Source organism: Calonectris borealis, chromosome 14, assembly GCF_964195595.1.
Source record: "Calonectris borealis chromosome 14, bCalBor7.hap1.2, whole genome shotgun sequence".
NCBI lineage: Eukaryota > Metazoa > Chordata > Aves > Procellariiformes > Procellariidae > Calonectris > Calonectris borealis.
In genome coordinates, this window is record NC_134325.1 from 15452715 (window position 1) to 15479591 (window position 26877).

At 37.2% G+C, this 26877-nt stretch overlaps 1 protein-coding gene across 1 annotated transcript in view; it reads right to left on the reverse strand.

The window, feature by feature from the left end:
• LUZP2 (leucine zipper protein 2) overlaps positions 1–26877 on the reverse strand; it is a 198991-nt gene that overhangs the window by 63780 nt on the left and 108334 nt on the right. The window contains exons 6-7 of the mRNA XM_075163293.1: positions 4142–4204; positions 731–793 (exon numbers count right to left, since the gene is read on the reverse strand). Of these exons, the coding sequence (XP_075019394.1) occupies positions 731–793; positions 4142–4204 (126 nt within the window). The remainder of the gene's footprint in view (positions 1–730; positions 794–4141; positions 4205–26877) is intronic.

Genomic DNA, 26877 nt, shown 5'->3' on the forward strand with positions numbered 1-26877 from the left:
CTCCTTTTTTTTTTTTTAAATGTGCTAGCTAGACAGGCTATTCATTTGGATTGTATAAGCCACAGACATTTCAGTTTTTTTCTAGAAGCTTCAATTTTGGTAAAGATGTTTCAACCCATAACAGGAATTTGGATGCAGGGACCTAAGGAACGTTCCATTGCTCAAGCTTATCACAAACACAAAGACTTGTGTTAACAATAATTGACATTGCCATGGAGGACTGCTAATCAAAGGGAAAACAAGAACCATCTGTAAAATATTCTATTGTTCAGTTAGAAAGATGAAAAATGTGTTACAGAATCTATGGAATAGGGCAACAGGTTTTGGTTACCAGCAGGAAACTAGAACTTTGCTTTATGTGAGTGTATAAATACAGATATTAATTAACTAAATACTTTCCACTGCTTTTGTCTGTTTAAAAACAAACACACCAGACAACTTTTTAGGCTTTGAATCTTCTCTTCCTTGCCCCTGAGAGCCATTTAATAAAAAGCAGTGTCCCTGTTGGAGTGGTTTGCAAAAAAAAAAAAAAAGCAACCAAAACAGATGATATTTCTGAAATTGTATTCTGTTATTATGTCTGTCTTTGGTGTTCTGAGCTCTTTTCAGTACGGTGAGAAGGAAATAATTCCTTAGAGCTACAGTAACAAAGGCAACTATCATACTCCTACATTACTTCAATACTATATTAACTCTATGCTTTAGCTAACTATAGTGAAATAAAACTTACCTTAAAGATCAAATCCTTTTTCCCATAACGAAGCTCTTTCAGCTGGGCTTGGATCTTTTTTGACTGAAAGTAAGGATAATAAAATCAGGGTTTTTTTAATTTTAAATATTTACTTTTAAGATCAGAAAAAAAAAAAGGTAGCAAGTTCTAACAGCAGCAGAAACTAGATCAGCTTTAAAATGCAGAAAAATAATCAAAATCAAAGTAAATTGCCAGGATAGCATGTCTAAATCCAGGATAGCATGTCTAAATCAGGCAAAAGTATCAAGGAAAATGTAAAATGGCACTCACCACAGAACATACATGAGTTAGTACTATTGTGAATAACCATTTGGCTTACACATTTTAGACATGAGATGTTATAAATATATTCCATGAAGTTAAGTGAAGGCATCATTTTCAAAGTAAAGAATCTTCTTTTTCTTAGAGGGAAAAAGTTTCCGTAGTGTTGCATAGGTTTTTCTTCGTAATGACCAGGGAGTTCCAGATAGTATCCAAATGAACTAGGTTTTCAGTTTGTGACCATGTCCTCTAAAATAGGCGTAGTTATGCTGCTTTATATCAGCTTAGGCTGATATTTATTTCAAATATTGCTAAATTTATGCTTAAAATAATTTTAAGTAATGGTCTATACATTCTTTTATTTATTTAAACAAAATATAATATAAATGGGTTTTTTTATATACTATACCCAACTATTTCACCCTTTCTCTAAGAATTCTGTCAAAATAATAATTTCTATTTAATAAAATCCAGTGTCTCAACTGATATTCAATAAGGTTTCTCACGTTAGTTAATATCAAATGTTTAGAACTCCTTGGAATGGATTAGAAGTCTATTCCACATTTACTGAAACAGCACATCCATAAACATAACATATTACAGATGGTAGTATATCTTTCGTAAATTGGAGCTTTTATAAAGATTTGATGTCTTTCCAATTGGTGCAATCAAATTCAGTGACAGGCTTTTGGGAAGGATGAATGAATCTAAAGATAAAATTTTAGAACTTGCTTTAAATATTTAAGAAGTAAGGACAAATTGGTTATTGTATTCTGTAAAATCTGAAACAAATAGCCAAGATCAGTTCAGTTCACTTCTTTCTTCTGTAACTATATCTGCTGTTATTTCGTCTACACAGCAGAACGTGCCAATTGCCTACACTCAATAGCCCTGTCCTCCGATCTGGACAATGCGATCGGTAGAGCTATAGAATATACTCCACATCGACTAAAGACCAACGAGAAAACCTTAACCAACTTCAGTTGTTCCAGGAGTTATGCTTAAGGAAGTATATGGTCTCTGTGACATACAAGGTATCCAAAATGGCTATAAAGGAATTTAAGACCTACAATTAAGGTATCACTCATTTGCTAAATCAAAACCTGTGATGAAATTAAGAGTTATGGAGCTAAATGTATTCAGTGTGTAATAGAAATGACTCAAACCCACGTAATATGACCTGTAATTCTTTGTGATAAAATTTGGTTGTTTTGTGGTTTTTCTGCGCTTCTAAGGAGAGGACATAGAAAAGCTTTTAGTGCAGTCAGCCAGATAAGATCATCATTAGACACAGGCTGATAACGATCTCTAAACCACAGATCTGGGAATATTTCCCTTGCACAGGCACCTTTCTGTTTCCCGGGAAGCCCGAGGTTTGCACCACCATGCCTTCCTCTCTCCCGGGCTCTGAATTCCTGGAGAAGAAAAGCCAGCCATATAAACCGTATAGTTTACCACAAGCACGCTCCTGTCTACACAACTGGACAACAAGGAATCACAGGGCTCAGCAAAACTGTTTGCATGCAGCACGAGAGAGCAGAAGGAAGCAGGAGCTTCTTGGTAGGCAATTCTATCCATGAAGGGTATTTGATCTAATAACTAAAAGGATACTGATTTCACACAGTTGTTATGCTTGGTGAGCATAGTACTCAATTGAAGAGCAGAAAATACACTGCGTTTCTCTGGCTGACACCACCTAACTAGCAAAAAAACAACAAAAAAAAGGATGCTCCTGCAGCATCTTTGCTTGCTCTAATGGCACTAACCCACTTAAAAGCCACAAATTTGCCAGGATGATTCATAAAGTCTGAGATTCTTAAGGTTGAAAATACACTCACAATCTGCTGCCTTGAGAATTAGCTAGCTTATGTTTAATTTTCTGAAATTCTCTGACAGCAAGGCTTGTCACACTACACTAAATTTAATTTAAACTTAGGCTTCACCCTCAGATTTAAAGATATTTATGTTGCAAATATTAAAGGAGACATAATCAGGGAAAAGATCTTCAAGTTAATTACCAAACATTCAAGATGTTATGCAGCTAGGAAAAACAAACTTGAAAAAGAGAGGAAAACAGAAAGCTATGTTGCACATACTGCCAATTTTTTAGCAGTAAACAAGGGAAGAAAATATATTTGTATTCATATACTGTGGCATGTTTGAAAGCAACAATGGTGATATAGGAAGATAACATAGATTTTTGACAAGCTAGCAAAAATAAAACAAACGCAAAACCGTATTATTTCCTACCATTGAGGATTTCTCAGAAACAGTGGTTGCAGATCTGCAGTTAGGCTAAATAGCTAAAATAACTAGAAATCACTACTTTGACCTCGTAAGTTTTGATCTCTAAGTTAAAAAGTAGAATCTTTAATGAAGAAAACACATTCAACCATAATTATGAAAATTTTAGTCAAGAAGGTGTGTTACACTTCTGTTTCATTCTGGCAAGGTGCAATGACTTTCACAGAAGTTACATATGCAACAAACCACGACTAAAGTCATGTAAATGGGTAAATCAGATTCGTATATAGTAATATCCTCTTTCATGAAAAGTTAAATAGCTAAAGGGACTGATGGCACGTATGCAGTTATTTGTACATTTATGTATTTGCAAAAAAATAGAGCTTTTGTATCATCAACTATCTTTGCTAGCTCGCTCTTCAGTAGAGGGGAGATCTCTTTCCCTGTATTTTATAAAGTGACCTTTTTCTCCTTGAAGTAATGAAACATTCTAGGAATCAATAATAATAAATCCTTCCTGTCTCTATAAATTATTATTAAAAAGGCACTTAGCTATTCCTGTCTTATTCTAGGCATGGAGATCAGGGAAAGGAAATCAGTTTTATATGTGTTATAGATGTACAATATACATCTACAGAGCTATATATACTTCTCATAAGCATGCCCAAACTTTATTTGTCTAAAACTTGAGTTTACAGCTTGCTTTCTAATGCATTTGAGTTGCTTCTAGTGAAGTCACAGAAATAAGCTGAAATGAGAACGCTTTAGGAACACTCATCATGCACACATAATATATCACCTATACAAAAACCTCAACAGAAAAGACTTTGATACAATCTTTTTTTTGGGTATGTTACATTTAGAATAGAGAGGAACCTTACTTACCTCTTCCGCATGAATACCACAAAGCTTGTTTCCTGACAGGAGCTTGTTTTTGAGGCTTTTGTTCTGAGAGGGTGGGGAAAAAAAAAAAAAAGAGTTTTATTACTGAGAGTTACTGAAATATTAAGGGACCCTTTAAATATTTGATCATACTGGTTTTATTTTATACATGGATAACACCTTCAAGTCACCAGCAAAGATACAGAAAAGAAGACAGGATAGATGCATCATGGCACAATATCCTCTCTTACAGAATTCCAAAAGGCTATGACTTTGCATTAAGACCTGCTTTCACAGAAACAGGATTGCACATAGAAATCTTCCAAAACACTCTAGCAACTGAAAGCAATTTAGATTGGATATGCTGAGGTGAAAAAGGAAAGAAAAAACCCTCTAATCTTTACCGGGTGTCAACTGCATAGCTCAATATCATTTTCAGTAAATCATTATAACAACTGAGTAATAGGGTCAAGATCTCATCACTCGACCTTGATGATGAAATTCATGGGGTCTTTTTGCTAAATAATTTAAAACTGCAAGTAATCAAAAACTTTAGAAGGTTAGCTACCTGATAGCATTTTGCCAACTCAATATGCTTTTTCATGTAGGAGTTTTAAATGTATTTCTTCTCATTTTTGGCGAAAATAATAAACCTTGATAAAATGAATTTTCAATAGCCTGGTAATTTTTTCTGCACTCTTCACTCATATTATCCCACAATTGACAATCAAGGGTAAATATTTCTCTGCAGTGTGGACATCTTTCAAAACTGTTCAGAAGCATAAGTATTTGATAAGCAGATCTTCAAGTGCTGGACATAACATGCTTACACTGAAAAGAAATTAAAAGAACACCAAAAAGAACTTCTCCTGTGCTAACGAACTGCAAACATACCTACAGAAACCTAGCCCATCACATTTCAGGAATGTATATTTATTACTGATTAGCAATAGCTTTCTTGAATATTGTGCACAAGAACAAGCTGGCATTAGAGAAAAAAGGGGAATTCCATCCAGGACATCAGTTCAAACTTAGGTCCACATCCCACTGAAACACTGGAAGCTTCATTTCCAAAATTAGAAGCTTGGAGTTTTTCTTGAAAAAACCTCTCTTATTAAAGTGAATGCAAAGAAACTAAAATTCCACTTGAAGCCTCCTTTGCACAATTCCAAAACAAGAACATATGGCATCATTTCACACATTTCACTGTTGCTATCTACCATGCACCGATACACACCACTGCAGAAACAATAAATCTTACCCAGCTATTTGACATGGGTGCCCACAGTTCTGTAACGCAACAAAAAGTAATTGGGATGGTTTTTTGAAAGCGACAACCCAGATTCTGCCTCACAAAATGTGATTTGCAAAGGGCTGGGTGGGGGGAGGGAGAACAAATGTTTTTCTCCTAAGTCTCACAGTCGATTACTTTTTGTTCTTTATTTGAAAATTATGTTGTAGCTCATCACAGAGCAGCACCTTATGGTACGAACCACTGTAGAAATACAGCGCAAGACAACTGGCTCTGCACAAAGGGGATTGGGTAGCAGATACAAAATGAACAAAGACAAACCAAATAGAAACCAAAGAGATGAAGCACACCCAGCACATCTATTGCTCACCAGGGTGCATCCAAAGAGCTATTTTGTACTGTGATCACACAGTCGATATGATTGGTTTCACATAAAAGATCAGCATCACCTCTTGGGGTGATGGCCAAACAGATGTGCCAAACGCACGGCTTCATTAGAGAGTTGCACTTAATTAACCCAGGAAGTCAAGCCATCACTTTGTTTTGACTAACTAGCTTCATTATCCTCCGGTCCCCTACAGCCTGGTGATAGTTGGTTTAGATAACAGACTCTATCCATATTTCAGAACCAAAGTAAGAATGAGTTGTAATCCTTACATTTTTACTCATTTATCTTCCTTTGCCAAGCATAAGCTACTACAAGAATTACTTCTATTAATACATTAACAGTTCGCAAGTAACTTCTACACGTGCTGTTTTGAGAAGGCCCTGCAGTAACCCAGAAGATGAAGAACTGAATGCCTACCACCTTGAAAGGACACACGTTATATTAGATGCTTGTCACTTTCCACATTTTGTGTCAAAGTAGCCAGACAAAAGAATATAGCTCAAAAACAAAACTTGATGAAAATATTTTAAGTTAGAAGATGGACTCCGTTTTGCAGATTTAGCTAGGTTTAACAGAATTTACCAATACTGTCTCATTATCCAGTCTACTAGCAACAAAAAACCCCAGGGTTACCAGAATGTAGGCAAAACAGTCATGATTTAATCTGCACTTAATATTTTTAGAAATGAGACAAGCATTAAAGGTTACAATTATCAAGAGCATAATAAGTAGGAGCTTGTCAGAGGTAGATGACAACCTCTTGCTTACAATTTGAGTGTTTATGTAACTTAGCAAATCACGTGTTGCTGTCAAATATAGCTTTGCGTCCTGATTAATAGTGATAATTTTCTATAGCAGAATGCAAAGTATACCAGTAAAAACAGAGCCTGAAATGATTCTGAATTAAATGTTTCAAAATGAAAAGTCTGATCAGGTACATATTCTGTAAGTTTGCTAGAAAGGGGCTATTCAAAATCAGATCAATTACTTAATGAGATTTTTAGGTCACAAATGCTTGTTGAGTCAGGACAGAAGTTCTGACTTCTAAGTCTTAGATAAGGATTCAAGATGATGCTTCTTATTTTCCTATTAAGCATTCTTCAAAGAACAACAACAAATAAGTTAAACTAACCAGAATTTTACACAGTTTTTATTCAAAACATTTTATTTGTTATGAAGTACTTAAATGGAAGAGGTCTTGACATTTCAAGTTTAAAAACCAATAAAACTTTAAGGAATGAAGTATCTGTAAACATGTCTTTAATAGCCTCTTTTAAAATTATATAAAATAGTGATTTTAATTAAACATGGCCTTTTAGATTTAGAGAAAGGATACTATTATATTCAAACTAAATAGGTATTTTAATGTATTTGAACATCTTGGAAAGCTTATAGCACAAACTGTTAGCTGGAATAATCATAAGCCAAGTTACTGTAGTATCTAATTCTTAATTTACTAAATCTTTTAACTCATTTGCACCAGTATTTTCAGCACATCCCTAAATTCGGGTGCAGAAAACTGCTGTCAGCAGTCGCCACATGTGCAGGAATCCTGTTGTCACTTCCCATGCAGTTGATTCTTATTGTCCTGGTACCTACACTCCAGAAATCGTACCACACGCGAGTACAGTGTCTATCAGCGTCCTCCAAAAAAGTGAGAACTCTCAATGACAACTTGTCAGATTTGTTAACATACTCTTCACAGAAGAATATTCTTCCATACGGAAAATAAAAAGCTTTCTGCCTCATTCCTAAATAGATTTGTCAGACAGTCCCTGAGTATTTTTTTTCCCTTTCCCCTTATATTGACATAAAATTTGTATATTTTGTTTGAGTTCTCATTTTATTTTCAATATGAGAGACCAGGCTTAACGGAAGCTGAATTGACTATATGAATATTGACAGCAACCCTATATTTAGTTTGCCTAAAGATCTCCCACTGATATAAAAGCACACAGAAGAAGCTGTAGTGTCACAGTTGCTTTGCCACTGTGTCTTTGGAACCTGCAAGGAAAAAATCCCTTGCTCGGGGGCTAGGGTAAATACTCCTTTCTATTCCTAACTTTTGAAAATAATCCCTTCAGTTCTGTCATTTATTCTCCTGAATCAAAGGCCGGTAGCCGGCCAAAATAATCACCAAGAGATGCACCTATACATTACCACAAAAGCAGCAGTCCCCACCGTGACAGACTGAGCACATCACCTCTCCAGAGAAGGGGGAGAGAGGGAAGAAAAATACAGAGATATGACTACCTTAGCATTCTTAGAAAACAATAACCATGATGCCAATGGTCCTTTCTTTTCATATTGTTAGAGAATGTTACTAACTTATCTAAATATAATTCAGGTCGTCTTCCCTTTCGTATCTCCTTCTATCTACAATATCAATGCATAACGGCTGAAAGGTGTGACAGGGGGTTTTTTAGTAAATTGTTTTTTTTTTTAATTCCCATCTCCCTGTTAGAAAACTTGGACAGAGACTTTTAAAGAAAAGCAAAAACTATACACTTAAAAAAGCTCAATAGAAGCGCTTTTACAGTTGCAGTTTTAGTTTCTTCCTTTTCTGCAAACTTTTTTTATTAAAATCATTAACTGTATAGCTACATATTGTATCTTTCATAATATCCCCTCCTCATTTAGCATATACAATAAACACCTCATGAGGCAAGAGTCACAGTTTATAGGCATTGTTAAATGTGACAAACTACCCCTGGGTCCAGTTTAAAGGGGTTTATCATCATTGTAAATCTGAGGTTATGGGGATTAACATTTATCTGATGTATCATATATTCTACTGACAGAAGGGCAAAATTATGCCATTGATGTAAAAGGCACAGATTTTCAGATGTCATTTCTTGAAGTTAGGTTATCTTGACCTCTGGCCACACAGATGAGTGTTTTAATACTCTTAAATTTATGTTTCATAATTTGAAACACCAGTATTACCTCTTTGAAATGGCATCAAGATCTCAATCCAGGATGAACAAACTATACGATGTAGACATCACCAGTACAAAACAAGTTTAGTTTGCCTGCTAGCCTTTAAAAGCATGAGGACACAAAGTATGTTCAAGGAAAGAAAATCACTTTTTCTCTCAGGAAATTATTCCCAGCAATCAACTTCAATTCAGACATTTTATCTGAGGTTTGACAGCAGTTGTTTGCTGTATACAAGATAAATTTGGCTCTGCCTCCCCTTGATGAATAGCGCAAATCAAACCATGCTGATCCCCTGCTCATCACTGGAACATTTCTCTCTTATGGGCATCCTATTAAAAAAAAAAACAAACCCCAACCCCAAGAACAACAAAAAACCTGGACTCTGCTCAGCAGGAGCGTCAGGGCCAATTGCCAAGATGAACTCTTTTCCATCTCCTGTTAAACCAAAGCAGTTCACTGCGCCCTTAGGAGGGAAATCAGAAGACAGCAACAGCCCAAAATCAAATATCTGGACTTATCAGAGATCACAATGTATTGGTACCCTTTTTGCTTCAGATATTAGCTTTGTATTTCACAATGATGAAAAATGTTTTATATAGCATGAAACAGTGCGACTGCTTTAATCCCAGCAGGGTTGGCTCAGCCTTTCATCTTTCTGAGACAGATAAATTGAGTTTCCTGCACTCTACTATGTGAGGTTTTTCAGATAAGACCTTAGGAACTGCAGTTCTACCTTTCCTTTACGGCCAGTGAAGACATTGTGACTCTTTGTAAGAGGAGGAGTTTGCCTTGATATTCTTGAGGATGTTTGAGGCTCTTTTCCCCACAGTTTTTCAGTGGTCAAGCATGCCAAACAGCTGAAGGACTCTGCCCCATTAGTGTATTTTAGTACTGATGACGCATATATGAACTGCACATTTTTCAGCTCTGCCTGGCTCTGAACTCAGAAAGCACCATTGTCCTTCTGGCTCTGAATTCCTGGGAAAAGCCCACTTTCACCACGGCCAGGCTTCAGCCTCTCCGTGCCCAGAAATGCCCTCCGACACCTCTGCCCGTGCTGTATTTAGGAGGCACATGCAACACCCAGAACCTGACAGCCAAACAGGTAACCCCGGCAAACACGTCACGTTGCTGCTGTAGTAAGCTTAGATATGTTTGGATTCTTGATGTCCTGTTTTGTTGGTTTGGGTTTTTTTCTCTAACCTGTCCCCCTGTCTTACACTCTTACATTACAGATAAAGGCACATAAGAGCAAGCTTCCCCAAACAAACAGCACGCATTTCTTTTCTTCTGCATATCTATCCCTTTTAATACTAGAGGCTGCTATTTTTTCTCCTGAATTTGGGTAGTCCGGCTGAGCTGAAGGAGTTGATAAACAACACCCAAAAATCATCTGTTTGAGCTTTTAGCCAGTGTTTTGCATTGGGTGCCAGAGGTCACAGGTACAACTATTTAGAAGCACGGTTTCTATGAATCCCCAGGCACGCAGGGGAAGCCCAGACACCGACAGAGTCTTCTAGTGAACCGAGCCCACACTTTTGTTGTTTAGTTGAGAAGTGCTGCATCCCTAACTTCTTCCAAACATTAATCTGGCATAATTTGTGCACCAGGGAAGCACACAGAGAAAAGGAAGAGCAGAGTCAGAAATATATCTAGGCACATAGAGCCTCCTCCTGAAAAGAACGGGTTTCGTTGGTACCCCTTCATCTTTGTGCATTTATGACAATTATGCACAGTGATAGCCCAACTTTATACCAAAGTCTCCGCTCTAGCAAATAAGCAATTCCTTATGTGTGACGTACAGTACGTCCTGCAGTTGTGCCCTGTATAATCCCATTGTGTAAAACTGAAATGCAACGCCACTATCTTCTATCTGTACTTTATCAGCTATCTAACATTTGCCAGATGACAACACTGATAACTTCAGGCAACTGCTTCCGTACGCACCGCTGCTACTCAAGTCCTGCCTTACGTGAAGTTTGTTGCGGATAGCCTCTGCTATCGCTGTGCATTACCTCCAAATCTCTCCATTAAGGAAGTTTTATTTGTTTTGCACTAGTGAAGCGGCATGAGGCTGTCTGAAGACATCTCTTAGCCACGGCTACAACCATGGTTTTGCTGCACCATAAAACAGTTGCTGTAACAATGACAGAACAATGTTAAATGAATGCAGTAAGGAGATATGGAAAAACAATAATAAAAAGAAAAATATACATTTTGAATATTTGGGGTTTTTTTTTCCAATCTCTTTATCTCTTTCCCTAAATATAAACATGAGAAGATAAATATACACATATATATTTAAAGTCATAACAAGCTAACACATTGCAGCATCTTGGATGGGATCCAGTATAGACAGTAACTTTTTAGTCACATTCTCACCTGATCATGCAAAAAAACTGGGAAGTATAACACAGGAAAAAATTGTAGCACACATTGAGGAATTGATTCCATCCTAACTGTGGAACAGATCAGTGTGTAAACGTGAGGCAGCCTACCACTCAAAGGGGAGCGGCAGCTTAGAGGCAGTTAGAAGTTTCTCTGCATGTATAAAATGTATTTCATCTGTTGCTTTACAATATTGTTACGCAAATACAGAGTAACTCATCTCTGATCTAGCCTTCCTCACGCACATGCTCTTTTCTCAGAATCTTTTCCTCTATTTCAACTTTTTAACGTTTCCACACAGGAAGTCTGAACACTGGCTTTTCCATAAAAGCTTATGCCTACACAAATTAATTATTTAAGTGGGATTTGTGTCTCTAAAGCACGTATCATTGATAGGCTGCATTGAAAATGATTGTTTAATGACCTAATAGGGAGGTTTAATTCACAGTCTCGTTGCCATGAGTATTAGTTATCTGCATCACTCAACTGCCTAGATAACTAACTGCAGACCGAACCCCCGTCATCCATAGATCTGTAGCTCTTCTTGTGTCTGAGACTTCATCCAGAACACAGGTAAGCACAGGAGCATCAGACTAGTGTGAGACTATTCTCCCCTGCCCAAGACGAAGCATTTAAGTGCTCTTCAAAGGCCGTTGGATTTAAGGTGTTCTCCCTTGTTATTCACTGACAAACCATTAGCAATCTGAGCAGGATTAGAGAACTGCTGCTGTGTTTTAAAACTTTAACATTTTTACAAAATGAGCCAAGATGCTGATTTTCCATAGCAGTCTTTTATATTAAAAATGTGCAATGGGATCTAAGGAATCAAGTCACTTCAGGGCTCAGTCGTTCACGATTGTTATTAGAAATACTTGTGCTCTGAATTCAAGAGAAATTCATAATGCAGTTACTCAGTTACCACCTATCTGGCAGTCTCTGGGACTAGCTCTTCTTCAGGTAAAAAAAGTGGCTGAAAAGCTCTTTAAAATTCTGATCAAAGACATTAATTTTAGTAATGACTACTATATTTAAACTACAATTTGCACTACATTTAAAGATGTGGGGTGTGCTGGTTTTGGCTGGGATGGAGTGGTGCTTAGTTGCCAGCTGGGGTTAAACCACAACATGGCGTTTGTTTTTCATCCCTTTTAGCCTGTGTTTTGAATTGCGTGCCTCCAAGTCACAACAGGTTTTGCTCTACAGCTCTCATCTAAGGTGAGATTTATTTCCTGTCCAGTCCTCACAATTAGTATCACTTGGAGAATGATGCCTACTCAGAACATTGCAATTCATTCATGGTGAACAGTCATTTGGGAGCTATCCTCATTCCTTCTGTTTGCCAGGTGGAGTTTAAAGTCTTCACTATGACCTTTAAGCAGCTTGTCTCTCCCTGCTATCACCTCCAAGTACCAATAAAATAAAATCAAATCATAGAATCATAGCATATCTCGAGTTGGAAGGCACCCATAAGGATCATTGAGTCCAACTCCCTGCTCCTCGCAGGACTACCTAACACTAAACCATATGACTATGAGCGTCGTCCAGACGCTCCTTGACATCTGCCAGGCTTGGTGTCGTGACCACTTCCCTGGGGAGCCTGTTCCAGCGACTGACCTCCCTCTCAGTGAAGAACCTTTTCCTAATGTCCAGTCTGAACTCCCCCTGATGCAGCTTCATTCCATTTCCACACGTAAATAAAATAAATGTAAATAATTTTAAAAAAAGAAAGCACTGGAGATAGATCTGCACTGTAAAAGGAAGATTACAGTACACTGATACTTCTCTAATACTTGGGAACTTGCTTCACTCATCCTTAATCCAAAGCTTTTCTTTTTATCCAAAATAACTGCAATTTGGGAACTTTTCACACTTGCTAAAACACGCACCTGAATATTAATATTCTGCCAGAGTTTGCAAATATGCACCCACAGACAAAAAAATTGTTTTTAGAAAAAAAGTAAGTTCCTAAACAACTATTATTGCTTATAGGGTTAGGATGCAATATCAAATGTTGGTACATGCAATCTTTTCTATGCATGTTTTAAATAGTTCAGTGGGGGAAATATTGTCTCAATCTTTCGCCACTCAGAAACAGTGGATTTCTATGTTACAGGAATGAATCAGTGTACTGGACCAAGTATTCTTTTTTTCCCAGGGTGTTTTTTGCTTTTGGATTGCAAGGGGTCAGGGCCATTTATTTTCCTTATCTCTGAGTAAAGATAGCTCATGATGGGAAAATAATACACAAAAATATTTATTGGATTGATTTAATTTTCAATTACACCTTTCCGTCATTTCAACAGGACTTTGTTATGGGAAAGCAAACACCATTTCTAATTCTTTCTGTGCCAGATATTCTAAGTAAAAACATAGCAGCATATTAAATACCGAATCCCATTTTACAGAATTTATATCCAAAATGAAGGGTAATTGCCTATGCCACGCAAGATTATCTAGAGAAGAAACCTGACAATTCTTTGATCTTGCCCTCTGGTAGACGTGGCCGAGTGCCCTGGGGATGGTTTGTGGGATCAATAAAGCAGAACACCTAGTTAGGTAGATGTTCGCCTGAAGCTCCTTCTTTTTCATTTGTTTGGCATTTCTGAACAGAATGGTGAAAAGAAGCTGGTGCTGCTGCAAGCTGCAGGTTAGGCTTCAAAAAAAAAAAAAAAAAAAAAACCTCAGTGAGAGCTCTGTTAAGGCAAGGTGACAGAAATGAAAAGAGCATTATGAATGTGACCAAACATTTAAATAAAAATAATCTAAATATAAAATGCATTTCTGACTTCCAAAAACCCAAGCTCCTCTATCACTAGAAGAGTGAGGGGTCATACTGGTTACATTCTGCTCTACAACTTCACTTTTTCTGCTGTACCAGCAGCAGGGGATTAAATGCTGCATTAAGCATATTTTAGATCCTTGCACATTTGCATGCCAGAACATCTGTCTTAAAACATCTGTCTTAAACATAAACAGCATAGTTATGAAAGGAGAAGGGCAGATGACCAAGGAATACATTTATGCTGCTCTCTGTAGAGTCATATCACTCAGGTTTGCTTTAATATTAATAGGCTCTGCCTCCTGAATTCCTGAATTCTCTCAGAAGTAGTGCACTGAGCATTTGTTGTTACAGAACTTTTTGGCCAATATATTTAATTTTTTAAAAAGTTTTGCACGATCTGCAGACATCTAAAACATACATCAGCTGTTTTGAAGAAGCTACTACAATATCTTTCAATGAGGAAATAGATATCCCTGAGGCAGTTTTACTGGATTGATTCACTTATTAAAGTATTTCCACCATGCTGTGCTCATTCAATATACTGAGAGATAAGTACCTACATAACAGGCACTAGATAATACTTTCTTCTTGCCTCTGTCCTGTTATGGTCTTTGCCTACCTATAGAATACAAAGTGATTTCCAGAAGTATAACAACTTCCATGTTAGGATACTTCAGCAATTTCTAAAATATTGTTTTTAATTCACAAATTCTATGCAGGCACTATCACCAGTGCTACAAGGTTTGAAATGTGAGACATCTGTAAGGGTGGAGTTCATATCAGGAGGCAATGCAATGCTGGCTCCACCTTTGGAACAGATGAAGTAGAAATGAGTTCACTTTCTCTTATATCTTGTTAAGCAAATCATGTTAGCAATTTACCACAGTCAGCACGTATAGCAAAACCATAAGCCACATCTATATATCTTCAAAACATTACAAGTGTAACCTTAACACCATCCACTGTCCTACTATATCAGCTGCAGGCAGCAACGCAAGCTCTACCTCTGTTTGAAGCTGGCAGGACATGAGATGTCTTCAGCCTTGAAGTAGCCTGGCTGCATCAGCAGGGAGACTGTGCCATCTATAAGCAGCATGGAGTAAACCAGTAAATGGCTCACTTAATGCAAATGTAGGCACAGGACAGTTTGCACGAGCAATCAGGGGTATTCATACTCTACTGGCACAGGACTCTAATCCAATCATCATTACTCTTTAATTATTTCCTAAAAGTCATTCAGCAAGATGAAGAGAAGTCAGGAGTAGGATCCAATCCAGAGGACCCGACTGATGTTTTTTGAGCCATTTCTTCAGGAATCATTGACCTACCCATGGTAGTGAACTTACCTTTTTATGCCAGGATCCCTCCTCTTGGGAAGGGAGGAGGAAAGGAGTATATCCTAAGTTTAAACTGAGCTATTTTTCCACATTATTGAAAAGTGTTTCCACCTATTCAAGCTCAGTAAAGCAACGTAAGATACAGAGATTTTGTGTTGGGCAGCTAAGGGTTCTTATGAAAAAATAAAAAAAAGTTCTGAGTACAGCTTAAACTTCTTTGGTTTCTGAGAGTAAATAACATACATCTATAAACTAACTAAATATTTTCAGAAAAAAAACCCCAAACCTATAGATTTCAGTGAAAAACTCCAGAAATTAAAAACCATTATAAAAAAGTTGAAGACAACATTTCTTAGTACTTATAAGAGAGTCTAATCAATCAAGAGGACATGGCATATCTTTCCTCTAAGAACATCTGGAATAGAAGGTGATCTGCTAATCAATTCCCATTTCTGACGGGAACATCTCCTTTTCATTAATGCTGCCACAAATATGGACTTGAGTAAATATCTCAAAGTCAAGGGAGGGTTTCTCTGAGACATAGGGTCATGCCCTAAAATCGTAACAATTAAATATTATAAAATAAACATTTTCTTAGGACAATGCTAATATAACAGCCATTTTTAGAAGTATTTTATGTGACAATGCTAAGTTCTTTGAAATTATTCCTACAAAATATTATTTCCTTGTAGATAAACTATCACATTTTTTTCATGTTGATGACTCAATTCAGTATTGATGTTCAGCAAAGGTCAAAGGGAATTTGTTGATCATTTACCTCAGACAACATATAATTAAATGATAAAGGTTGTACTGTGTAACTGTGAAATTACAGAGACTGCAATTCTGAATTATATTAAAAAGGACAAAGCCCCAAATATTTAAAGTATCAAACACGTGTTGTTTACCACTCTGAATCTCTGCCCAACAGGCTATAACATTTGGCAAAGACATACCTCCAAAATTTTGTAGTGAACTGTGCCGACAAAAGAAAAGCACGTGCTTCCTTTTTCAGAAAAATGCATCATTAGTACTTTGCTATATCTTTTAATATACACTGAAAAGTAAGGCAGTATTCAAAATAAGTCTCTTCCTCTCTAACCAGACTGTTAGTCTTTACTGTTATCTCCTGGCATCCTGTTTTTGTGCACATTCCAAATGTCACCTATTATTGATAATATTCTCTGAACAGCTGCATTGATGTGCAAGCTGCAAAAAGTAATCTGCCTCAAAGTACTGGGGCCATTTACTGTATTTAAATGTCAAAAAAAATTTCTATAATTCTTAATTAGCTTCACATTTTGTTCCATATTGTTTCTGCAACAAAACAAGTTTCAGACTGCTTGATACCAAAACTTCCTCTACACCTATTTTCACAAATTAGGTCATAATCCATTCAAGTTACTATCAGCATTATATGTCAGAACCTCAGCCATGAGTGCAGCTCTTTGCAACACTTAGCACGTTGAATTAGCATCCCTAAACCAGCACCTTGCCTTTCTTTGGTACCTTATCCACCAATGATGGCCCATATATGCAGCTGCTCATGGTGGCCATGAAAAGGAGTCTAGATTTTCCCCTGAGGCTACTGGGTTTTTTCCCCCTTGCTTCAGATATCCAAGTGAAAGCCATTTGGAAAGCATGGCAAGGCCTAACAACAGAGAACAGAACATGCATGTCAGTGGACATTGTAGGATTTACGGAGTGTTCACCTCCTGACAACAGCCAGTATCTTCAAAGTAGGACTAAGGAATTATTCCTTCTACACCAGGTAGCAATGAAAAGACCTTGCTTTCAAGGCCTGACTTTGAAAGCTGTGTTAGTAAAGCATTTAAAACCTTCTCTAAATAAGTTTGAAAGGAACTGCATGATTTTACATCTGTCCTTGAATAGCATCACAATTTAAAATATTTAGCACACAAAGCACACTTCGGTAAACAATACTGACAGTAAAACAATGCTATGCTCTCACCTTCTGCGCTAGAGACTGCTCTGTCTTCTAAGCACAGGAGCGTGGTTTGCAGATGGAAACTTTTTGTAAGTCTGTTTTTCCTTACTTCAATCATTGCAAAAAAATCAGTATCAACTGTTGATATGTTATCACTCAAAACTATATTTAACTCAATAGTTTGATAAATGGTATTTACAAAATCTGTTTGGCTGTTTCTGTAGCTTAAGTGCAGTCTATGTACACTGGTAAGGTATTTTTAGGACTGGAAACATGCTTTATGAGAAACAGAGACTTGCCATTTTCTAGATTTACGATCTTTGTTATTTTGCCGGATAGAATATAGGCATAATAATGATAACAGCAATTACTTTGACATTGATTCAACTAAACCTTCACAGGACCTTTATGCTAAAAATAGACCCAAAAAAATCTGTGGAGTAAGAAAGAGATAGCTCTTCACTTCTCCGATCGCAACATCAAAGACACTAAAATATTCACAGGACTACGAATGTGCATACGGAAGGTTTATGTTCCTGCTTGAGATTATCATGATGCAAAATATTTTGCTGAATGTGGTAACTGATGCATAAAATTACATCAGAATTGATGCCTGGTTGCACTTTCTCCGGATTCCTTCTGGATTCAGAACTAAGATAGAAAAACACTACATGCTGATGGATTGGAAAAATTGAAGAAAGTTTATGCATGAAGAAAGTCACGAATGCTTTAAAAACCTCATCTGGTTGGGACTAAAACGTTGCACATCCCAGAAGAAAAAGAGGAAGGCAAATCTCTCCTAAGAAAGACCAGGAAAACCAGAAGAGAACCAGGAAAACCCAAAGAGACTCAGCCAGAGAGTCTACCCTCTGAGGACAGCATCAGTATGTGCAAAGTCAGTCGTGAGTTGAACGCATCCCCTGCCCGCAGGCAGCAGTTAGCGGTGCTGGCTAACCACAGACTACACACTGGCACCGTAAATGATGACAAAGCTATGTATAAACCAAAACAAAACTGTAAGACCAAAAGGAGGGGAGGGGAAGTAATTAATTTGTCTGTCTGGTGATTTAAGATGACCACGCACCAGTCCATCATTCCTGTGTAGAGCCTTGAATTAACACACACTGAAATTTTCATGCAGCTGCGTGAAATTTATGGCTCAGCCAAGATTTCAACTCTGGGAGCTGGCAAATGCAGCTATAACCCTGGAGAACGTTGTAGCATTCCCCCAACCATCAAAGGCTTCGCAATCCTAAAGGGGGCTGCTATCTGAATATAGGACCAGGAAATGCAGCAAAGCAAAATAAATTATAAAAACACATTATTTATCCCTACAGTACATTAAGAAAACCCACGCGCACACACAGAAGCAAAAGATATGAATGATATCTCCTCTGCAAAGGCAGGGAGAGGTAAATTACGTAGAACAGCCCAGTACCGTTTACTGCTCCTATAAGAGGAAAAGGCTTCCACAGAAAGCAAAAGGCCAAGAGTGTCACCTATGTGCTCATTAGGTGCAGATTCTGGACTGACATGAAAACAGCAAAACAAGCTAATAAGAATCAAGAAAAAAAAAACAAAACCAAAACAAAACAGTGCAAGAGATCCATATTTTCTTCAATATGAATCCAAATAGCTGCTGTAAAGTCGGATAGCTTAACTGAAATTGCTTAGCTGAATTACACTGGTTTAATGCTAAACAAGTGTCAGACAACAGGTCTTATTGGGGTTTGTGTTTTTAAATATTGTATAAAATCCAAGTTGCAAACAAGTCACACACAAAAAGCTGTAATCACACAGATAAGTTACTTTAAATACATAAATGCTTGTTGATCTTCTCTCTCTCTGCTCTCTAGTCCTTCAATCCACAGTATTAAAACCTCATATGGCTAACACGGTGCTTCTGGGCAGGTCTCAGCCTTGCCAGCGTTCAGCAGTTCAGCATCTCACCTTTACCTCACAGATTCACAAAATGAGAGCTGTCGTGTCGCGTCTCGCTGAGATTGTGGAAGATCTAAGCTTGCCTTCTTTCTTCATGAGTGCAGATCCAATACCCACATAGCCATTTTTTCAAAGGAGTGCTCTAGTCCCGGAATTTTTGGTATTTTAAGGTCATGGAAGGAAAAGTATAGACATTTTAGTCCCCTCTATAAAAGTTTTTCTGCTCTGCACAAAATACATAAACATTCAGGACACTTTTTTCCTAAGAGAGTACCCACAAAAATCTGTGCCGGACTAATTTTTCTTTTTTTTTTTTTAAATTTTTTTAATTCAACTGTACTTTAAATACCTATTAGATTTTTCCTTTTTATTTTAGTTAAGTGTTAGTAGGTTTGGACAAGAAAGCAAATTTGACAGTCAGCAGATTTCACATTAGTACTTGTCTTGGAAAAGAAAGGATGTAAAAATGTAATTTACCCAATCCGATGATATCAAATAGAATATTGGTCTGTCAGTCATAGGCAGGCAATCTAAGTAATGCATCTGCCCAGCAAATTTAATAACTTTCATGCTCATATACTTTCCAGAACTATCTTAGAGATCTGGCTCTAGGTCATAGAAGGTGTACTTCTCATGAATGCTTCTTAAAGCTACAGCTGACTACGCATGCTATTTAAGAGTGGTATGTTTTTATCTGCAAAATATATTTCTGAATGCAGTTGGATTTTCAGAGGAGCAATCTTTTAATGAACTTCTGGGTCAACAGCTGCGTGTCTTGGAATCCATAATTATTTCTCAAAATCCAAATCCCACATCGATGGTAAAGCTGTGCCATTCCAAATTCCCACAAGTTCAGGATTTAAATTCATAGATTCACAGACTCATATTTCTGGCAAATATGAGTAACTATGCTTTGAAATACTAATAGCCAAGACATGACATAATCATGGTGTAGAGATTAAATCTGCCACGCCAGCCAATGTGGTCCTATTCCCAGTTATTATATTTAACACAACTGATAATATCTCATTTTACTTTGTTTAAGAAGAATTGGTCCTACTGATTGTTCTTTGGAACAATTGATTAACCAGAGCAATAAGGTATTTGGCAAGTAAGGAAAGGGGAAAAATAAAGCACAGAACAATCAGCATCTTGATTAGGGGCTTGTGAAGAAGAATAGCCAACCGAGCTATCATCACCCACGCTGCAGCAAAGGCATCCATCTCAGAGGTGATGCTGATACCACGGCTTAACCAGGTAAGAGAATCAGCAACACTTGTGTACTTAGAGGGATCCTGATGCAAAGCTCAACAGATGAAACCGAATCGGTCTAACTGTCCAAATACTCCACAAACTTCTGTTGAGACTTTAAGATGGCTGAATCACCTCTGCTGAGGCCTGAAAGTAGAAGAGTTATACAGCTGCAGATTTGATTAGTGGTTTATTAAAATGAGCAGGTACAAATACTGGGTTTACACTGATATTTGTAAAATAAGAAGCCCCGTTCCTGAGATTATTTAAAAAACCCCCCAAAACTACAACAAAACAAACAAAAACCAACAAAAAAAGACAGCAGAAGCTAAACATTTACTTTAGGAATCACAAAACACATGCACTCATGTGCTTAAAAACGTTTCCTTAGATTTCTACAAAACAAAAACTCTGCAGCCCCTATAAAAGACACACATTTCTCACTCTAAGCACCTACCAAACAGCAATAGTCTCTTTCTTTTAAGCAAATGGTCTTGAATTGTCTCCATAAATACATAGTTCTGCTTATAAGCTTGCAAAGACTAACAGTACCTCACATTACAGTGTTGAGTGTCCTGTCTGGCTCTTCCACTCACCTCTACAAGTAAGAGAGTTACAGCACGAAAAACATAGAATACTATTTTAAACTCAACCTTAATTGAATGGAAGAAAGTAATATCACTTGGGCTGTATGAAAAGTATATGTAATCAAACTTTAAAAGAAATCTGAATTAGATCTAGAAATATACACTCTAAAGCATCACTAACAATAGAAGAAAAACCCCACAGGTTGGGGCAAAGTTACGTTTTAATTTCCTTCCTTTTAACACTTGCAGGACTACTAGTTATATTAGAAAGACCAGAAAGACTAAAGGAAAATCAAACGATTTAATGATTAAAAGTAATTAACTTCAAATTACTGATGTCTACATCATTCATTGAGCTTAAACCACCATAACAACTGGGTATTATTTTACAACGATTTTAAAGAACGCGCAGCAACCATGCAATCTGTAGTACACAAAGTGCTACCCAACTGATTGGTTTCTATGCTGTACTCGCTCTGTGCAGAGGATGTAAGTTGTAGCAAGCAATGCAGTGCAAATAAGATTACTATGAACTGCACATACACACTTGCCTGTTTCAAATGTAAATAAGTTGGGGCTTTTCCCAAATGGTAAAAACAAGAGTTGGCAACAGTCACCGGGAATCTGCATCAATTAAGAGAAAAATATTTACAATGTGTTTTCCACGTAAGCAAGCGTTTTGGTGAAATGCAATGGCATAATACTGCTTTTAATTTAGCTATGCATATTTTAGCACTCAAACTAGAACTGCTTTTGCTTGTTGCAACAATAGAAAATTCAAGAAATTTTATTTTTTATCCTTTGCAGCCACAGAAAAACAGTCACCTTCTGATCCAGAAAAGGATGCAATTAACTATAACCATACAAGCCAATTCAGTGAGCCAATTCTTGTGTGTTGTTGAAATGATGGTTAAAGGAGCAGCATGAAGCTTAAAAAAAAAATCAGATTCTGTAGAGTATACCAAGGAGGCATACTATACAGGTAGGCGGTCTTTGCAGTAGTTCATGAAGAGTATTGAATCGCTGCATCCTTATATCTGTCTCAGCGGTTCTGGGTTTGACTGGTTCTTTGCTATGTCATATTTACATTTTTGCTAAAAATAACGTGCCCTTCACAATGAATTTCCATGCCACATTTTATCTTCATGTAAAATTAAAATAAGATGTCAGCATTGTAAAAAAGAACAAAAAAATGGATTTCATAAAAAGAATTAATTGCTGCTCCATCAGGCATCTTAGTGAATCCCCATCCTGATTCAACAAGACAGACGTCACTATTGGAAGGAAGCATTGGTAAATAACAGGTTACATCTTTCACTCAAAACTAATCAGCATCCATTGAACAGCTACAGGATACGAATTTCACGCCTGGGTGCTAATACTTCCTTGATCTAGTTAGGTCCATTTTTTGGCAATTGAAGGAGGAGATCCTAATTCTCAGGTTTCAGATCTTCACTTCTTTTCTCCTAAGACTTAGAGTTCATCAGCATAAAATCTGCAGTTTAAATGCTAAGTGCCTAGCATCGGCCAAACCAAATACACTAAAGCTCATGGTTGTAACACTCAAATGCACAGCAAGAAAAGATTTTTTAAAAGCACCAATTATACTATTGGGAATTCAGGGAGGGAAAAAAGAAAAAGTCCATTAAATTTAATCTGCCTACAGACTCTATGCAGCAGAAAAAATGAGAAATTTACAGCATAGCAAGCATTTGATTTAATACAGACAATACTTGGAAATTACCTCAGACACTTAATGGGGTTCATCTGGCCTCTGTGACTACTGAAGCGATGCAGCAGAGTACAAGCAGGGGCTGACCGACCATCCATCTATTCCTACCCGTTCATTCAGGCCAAGCCGAAGCCACAGCTAGCCATCAGACACGGCATCATCACATCCCCTGGGAATTTTGTTTTACACAACTCTTTTACTATCTGTAATATCCAACAGTTTTTGCTGTCCATGTACATCAATTTAAATGGAAAGCAGTTTCTTATCCGAAATTGACAAATTGGAAATTAAGAAAAGATAATCCTACCATCTGCATTCACCCCAACAGGAAAACATCCCTGTTTTTATCACAATTTTTCCTACCATCTTGCTTGTTACAAAATACAACCTTTAAAACACAAGTAAACGGCCAAAAAGAACACATATTCACATATCCAAACAGAAGGAAGTTGTTAATGGCTATTCTATTTCTTAAGAAGATGCTTCATTTTTTGGCTTTTTATTGTATCGGGGGATTCTTCTACATCGGAAAAACCCCCCAAATCCCTTTTCATGCCTCCCAGTGGCACAGCACCCAACGCCATACAGCTGAAGCGTACCATGCCCACCATTGCACAGCACATCCCACAGTCTCCCACGGAAACGTTATTTTACTGTGCAAGTAGAACTCTGTCCCAGTAACCTGTTTCTCAATATGGGCCCTGGCATAAAATCCTTCATGTTTAAAGGTACTTGTTCTTGCAGAATACCAGCCATCCATTATCAAAATTAAGGATGGCAGGTGGATACCATTTTAATAAAGACTAAAGGGATGCATTTCCATAGATTAGTACTTCAGTCAATCACCGAGTCTAATTTTGAAAACGTGGATTTTCTAGCTCAGCGCTATCCTCAAGTACTTTAAATTTAAGATCAAATTACCTCCTTCAGTAAATGAGCAAACTCCACTGAAATCAATGGAAAAATAATCTTACATAAGGACCAAAAAATCTGTCACAAACAGAATAATTTAAGAGTGACATGGAAAGATTTGAAGTTCTGATACAAGAAATAAGATCAGCAAATCAATACTAGAAAGAGAGAAGTTTCCTGGGCACATGCAGAGAAACTGAGCCATTACAGTTTTCAGTGAACCAACTGCTGGCATTTTGGTACCTTTACGCTATTTTTTTAATAGCACATTATGTTCTTGTACGCACATCTCCTGGTTTTAGCTGGGATAGAGTTAATTTTCTTCACAATAGCTAACATGAGGCTATGTTTTGGATTTGTGCTGCAAACAGTGTTGATAACACAGGGATGTTTTCGTTATTGCTGAGCAGTGCTTACACAGAGTCAAGGCCTTTTCTGCTCCTCACCCCACCCCACCAGCAAGCAGGCTGGGGGTGCACAAGAAGCTGGGAGGGGACACAGCCGGGACAGCTGACCCCAACTGACCAAAGGGATATCCCATACCATATGACGTCATGCTCAGCATATAAAACCGGGGGAAGAAGAAGGAAGGGGGACATTCAGAGTGATGGCGTTTGTCTTCCCAAGTAACCGTTACGCGTGATGGAGCCCTGCTGTCCTGGGGATGGCTGAACGTCTGCCTGCCGATGGGAAGCAGTGAGTGAATTCCTTGTTTTGCTTTGCTTGTGTGCGCAGCTTTTGCTTTACCTATTAAACTGTCTTTATCTCAACCCACGAGTTTTCTCACTTTTACTCCTGATTCTCTCCCCCAGCCCACTGGGGAGAAGTGAGCGAGCGGCTGTGTGGGGCTTACTTGCCAGCTAGGGTTAAACTGTGATACTTCCTAAGACCACTGAATTTTTTTGCAGGGACAAAAATGTCTGCATTTGAAAATATTCTAGGGTTTCAGGCTGAAATAGATGCCATGTGGATGATAATCAATTCTTTTTGCTGTCAAGAAAAAACAGTTTAATTTGATTCTACTTCTTTTAGAACAACACGGTGGGGTCACATTACAGCTGAACGGCTTGTACAGACACCTTAGCTCAGGTAGGAACATGACCAACAACTTAGGAATTTTTCTAGAACAATTCTAACAAGAATTTCAATTAAATATTTTATTATTGTTATCTTTTTAGCCTCTTTGAATATCCATACATAATTGGAATTATCATTCCAAATATTGTATTTAGTTTGATCAAATTAAGACGAGAGGATAATGAGTCTCAGAAGAGGAGTGTAATCTTTATATAGTCACAGGCTATCAACCCTCAGTTGAAAAATACTTCACCAGATAAAGTTGACATTTTCCAGCTACACTTCATTTTGATTAAGATTAAAAACTAGAAAACAACAGCAGTCCAGTTTAATTTATACCTCTAAATAGCAAAAAATATTTTTAAAAATCACTTTCTGCTACCACTGAACTTAGCAAATAAACATCTGTATTCAACAGTATGATCCTAAAGAAAATGCAAACACTCCAAGCCTTCTCCCTTGAAATCAATGGAAGTTTTGTATGGTGTACCATAATATGATCAATTTGGGGTTCGCCAGTCTTTTTTGTCTAAATTCTTATTGACTTTCATGGAAATCTAGTTATAACAACAAAAGCCATGTCCCTGCCAACTAATCTAGTAGTCTGAGCTTCATAGCCTCTGGAGAGCTCTCAGCCCAGGACAGGAGCATTCCAGGTGCAACATAACTTTATCAAGCAACTTTTTAAATTAATAAGCCAAGTGCATTTTCATGTCACATATACCTTTATAAATCCTTACGCTATTAAGTACTGTGTGGTGTTTTCAAAGGCAAAGAATACTCTGATACTGAATTTAGATGACTCGGAGCTCCTCAAGGGTGATACCTCTTTTTTTGATCCTAAGTGACAAACATCAATAATTGATAGCATTATTTGTAATGATGAAATCAACAGCTCGCCTTGTCTTTGTTTATGAGCCATGGAAATTTGATTATTAAATGCTCTTTTATTATTTCATCTAAGGATAAAAATCAATAGTGTCTACTCAAGATTTTGAAGTATCGATTTATATTCTTTTTTTTTAACCACATATACCATTGTTACTTCCTTTTAAGTGTCCTTCCACTAGGTAATTTTAACATCTCGGTACTAAAAGCAAACTTTTCTACTTGTCTGCATAACATGAATAAATTAAATCAGTACTCTCCTTTTCCTGTTTGGCAAAATCTACAGTAGCTTCAGGGAAAGTCTTACATTAATTATAAAATTTCATCTATGCTTGAAGTTCTCTGGAGCTTGGCTCTGAGCCACCTTGCCCTTGAGATCTGTAATGCTGATTTAGATAACACTAAGATTCACAAACTCTCTTTACAAGTTCAAAGATCAAAGATTTTAATTAGGTTTCATGCTGCCCCTGTTGCCTGGTGAAGCTGCAACAGATGTCACGGAGAGTTGTGTGTGCAAAGGACAGAATACAGCTCTTTTAAACTTTACTTTTCAAGACAATCTCTTATACTTCATGTTTTGCTGCCTTTTTTGAAGTAAGATGTACTGAAGGAACCACTAGGACTTTCTATTCTTAACCCTTTTTCAAACATACTGGTCACACTTGCATAAAAATAAAACGAAACGGATCATCAGGGAACTCTAGCACCTGCCTTATCCCAAAAGCCTATACAATCTGATCTTTGAAATGTTATAGAAGTTTACCTTACACACTACCGCATTACGTAGCATCGGTATCCAGGAGCACTAATTAACAGTAGCAATTTCCTATGAAAGGAAATGAAGGCACGTATTGGAAATTACTCTTTCTTTTCTCCATGGATGATATTTTGCTACAAATGACAATCAAAAAAGACTAAGGTTCAGGGATAAAAAGCCTGTTACACAGATTTGAGACTAGATGAGTAAGAAAAATAAAGAATTCAGACCCATTCTGGAACTTCGGACTTAATGAAGGAGGATGCCAGAAATAAGAATGTAATAAACTGTCCCGGGCAGCATGGGAAAACTGAGTAAAGACATCAGAATAACTTCAGCAAGATTACAAAAGAACACTGCTATGATTTTCAACATTGCGGTTAATTGAAAAGATGACAGAATATTGGGCAAAATCCAAGCAGACAGTTTTATAAACATTGTGGCTAAGTATAGGTTGAAAAGAGAGCCCTAATAGGTATACATTTCATTTTTATTGTTCTCATTCATTAAGGATACATTTTACCTAAACATTCTTATTTTAACATCTCCTTCACTTTCT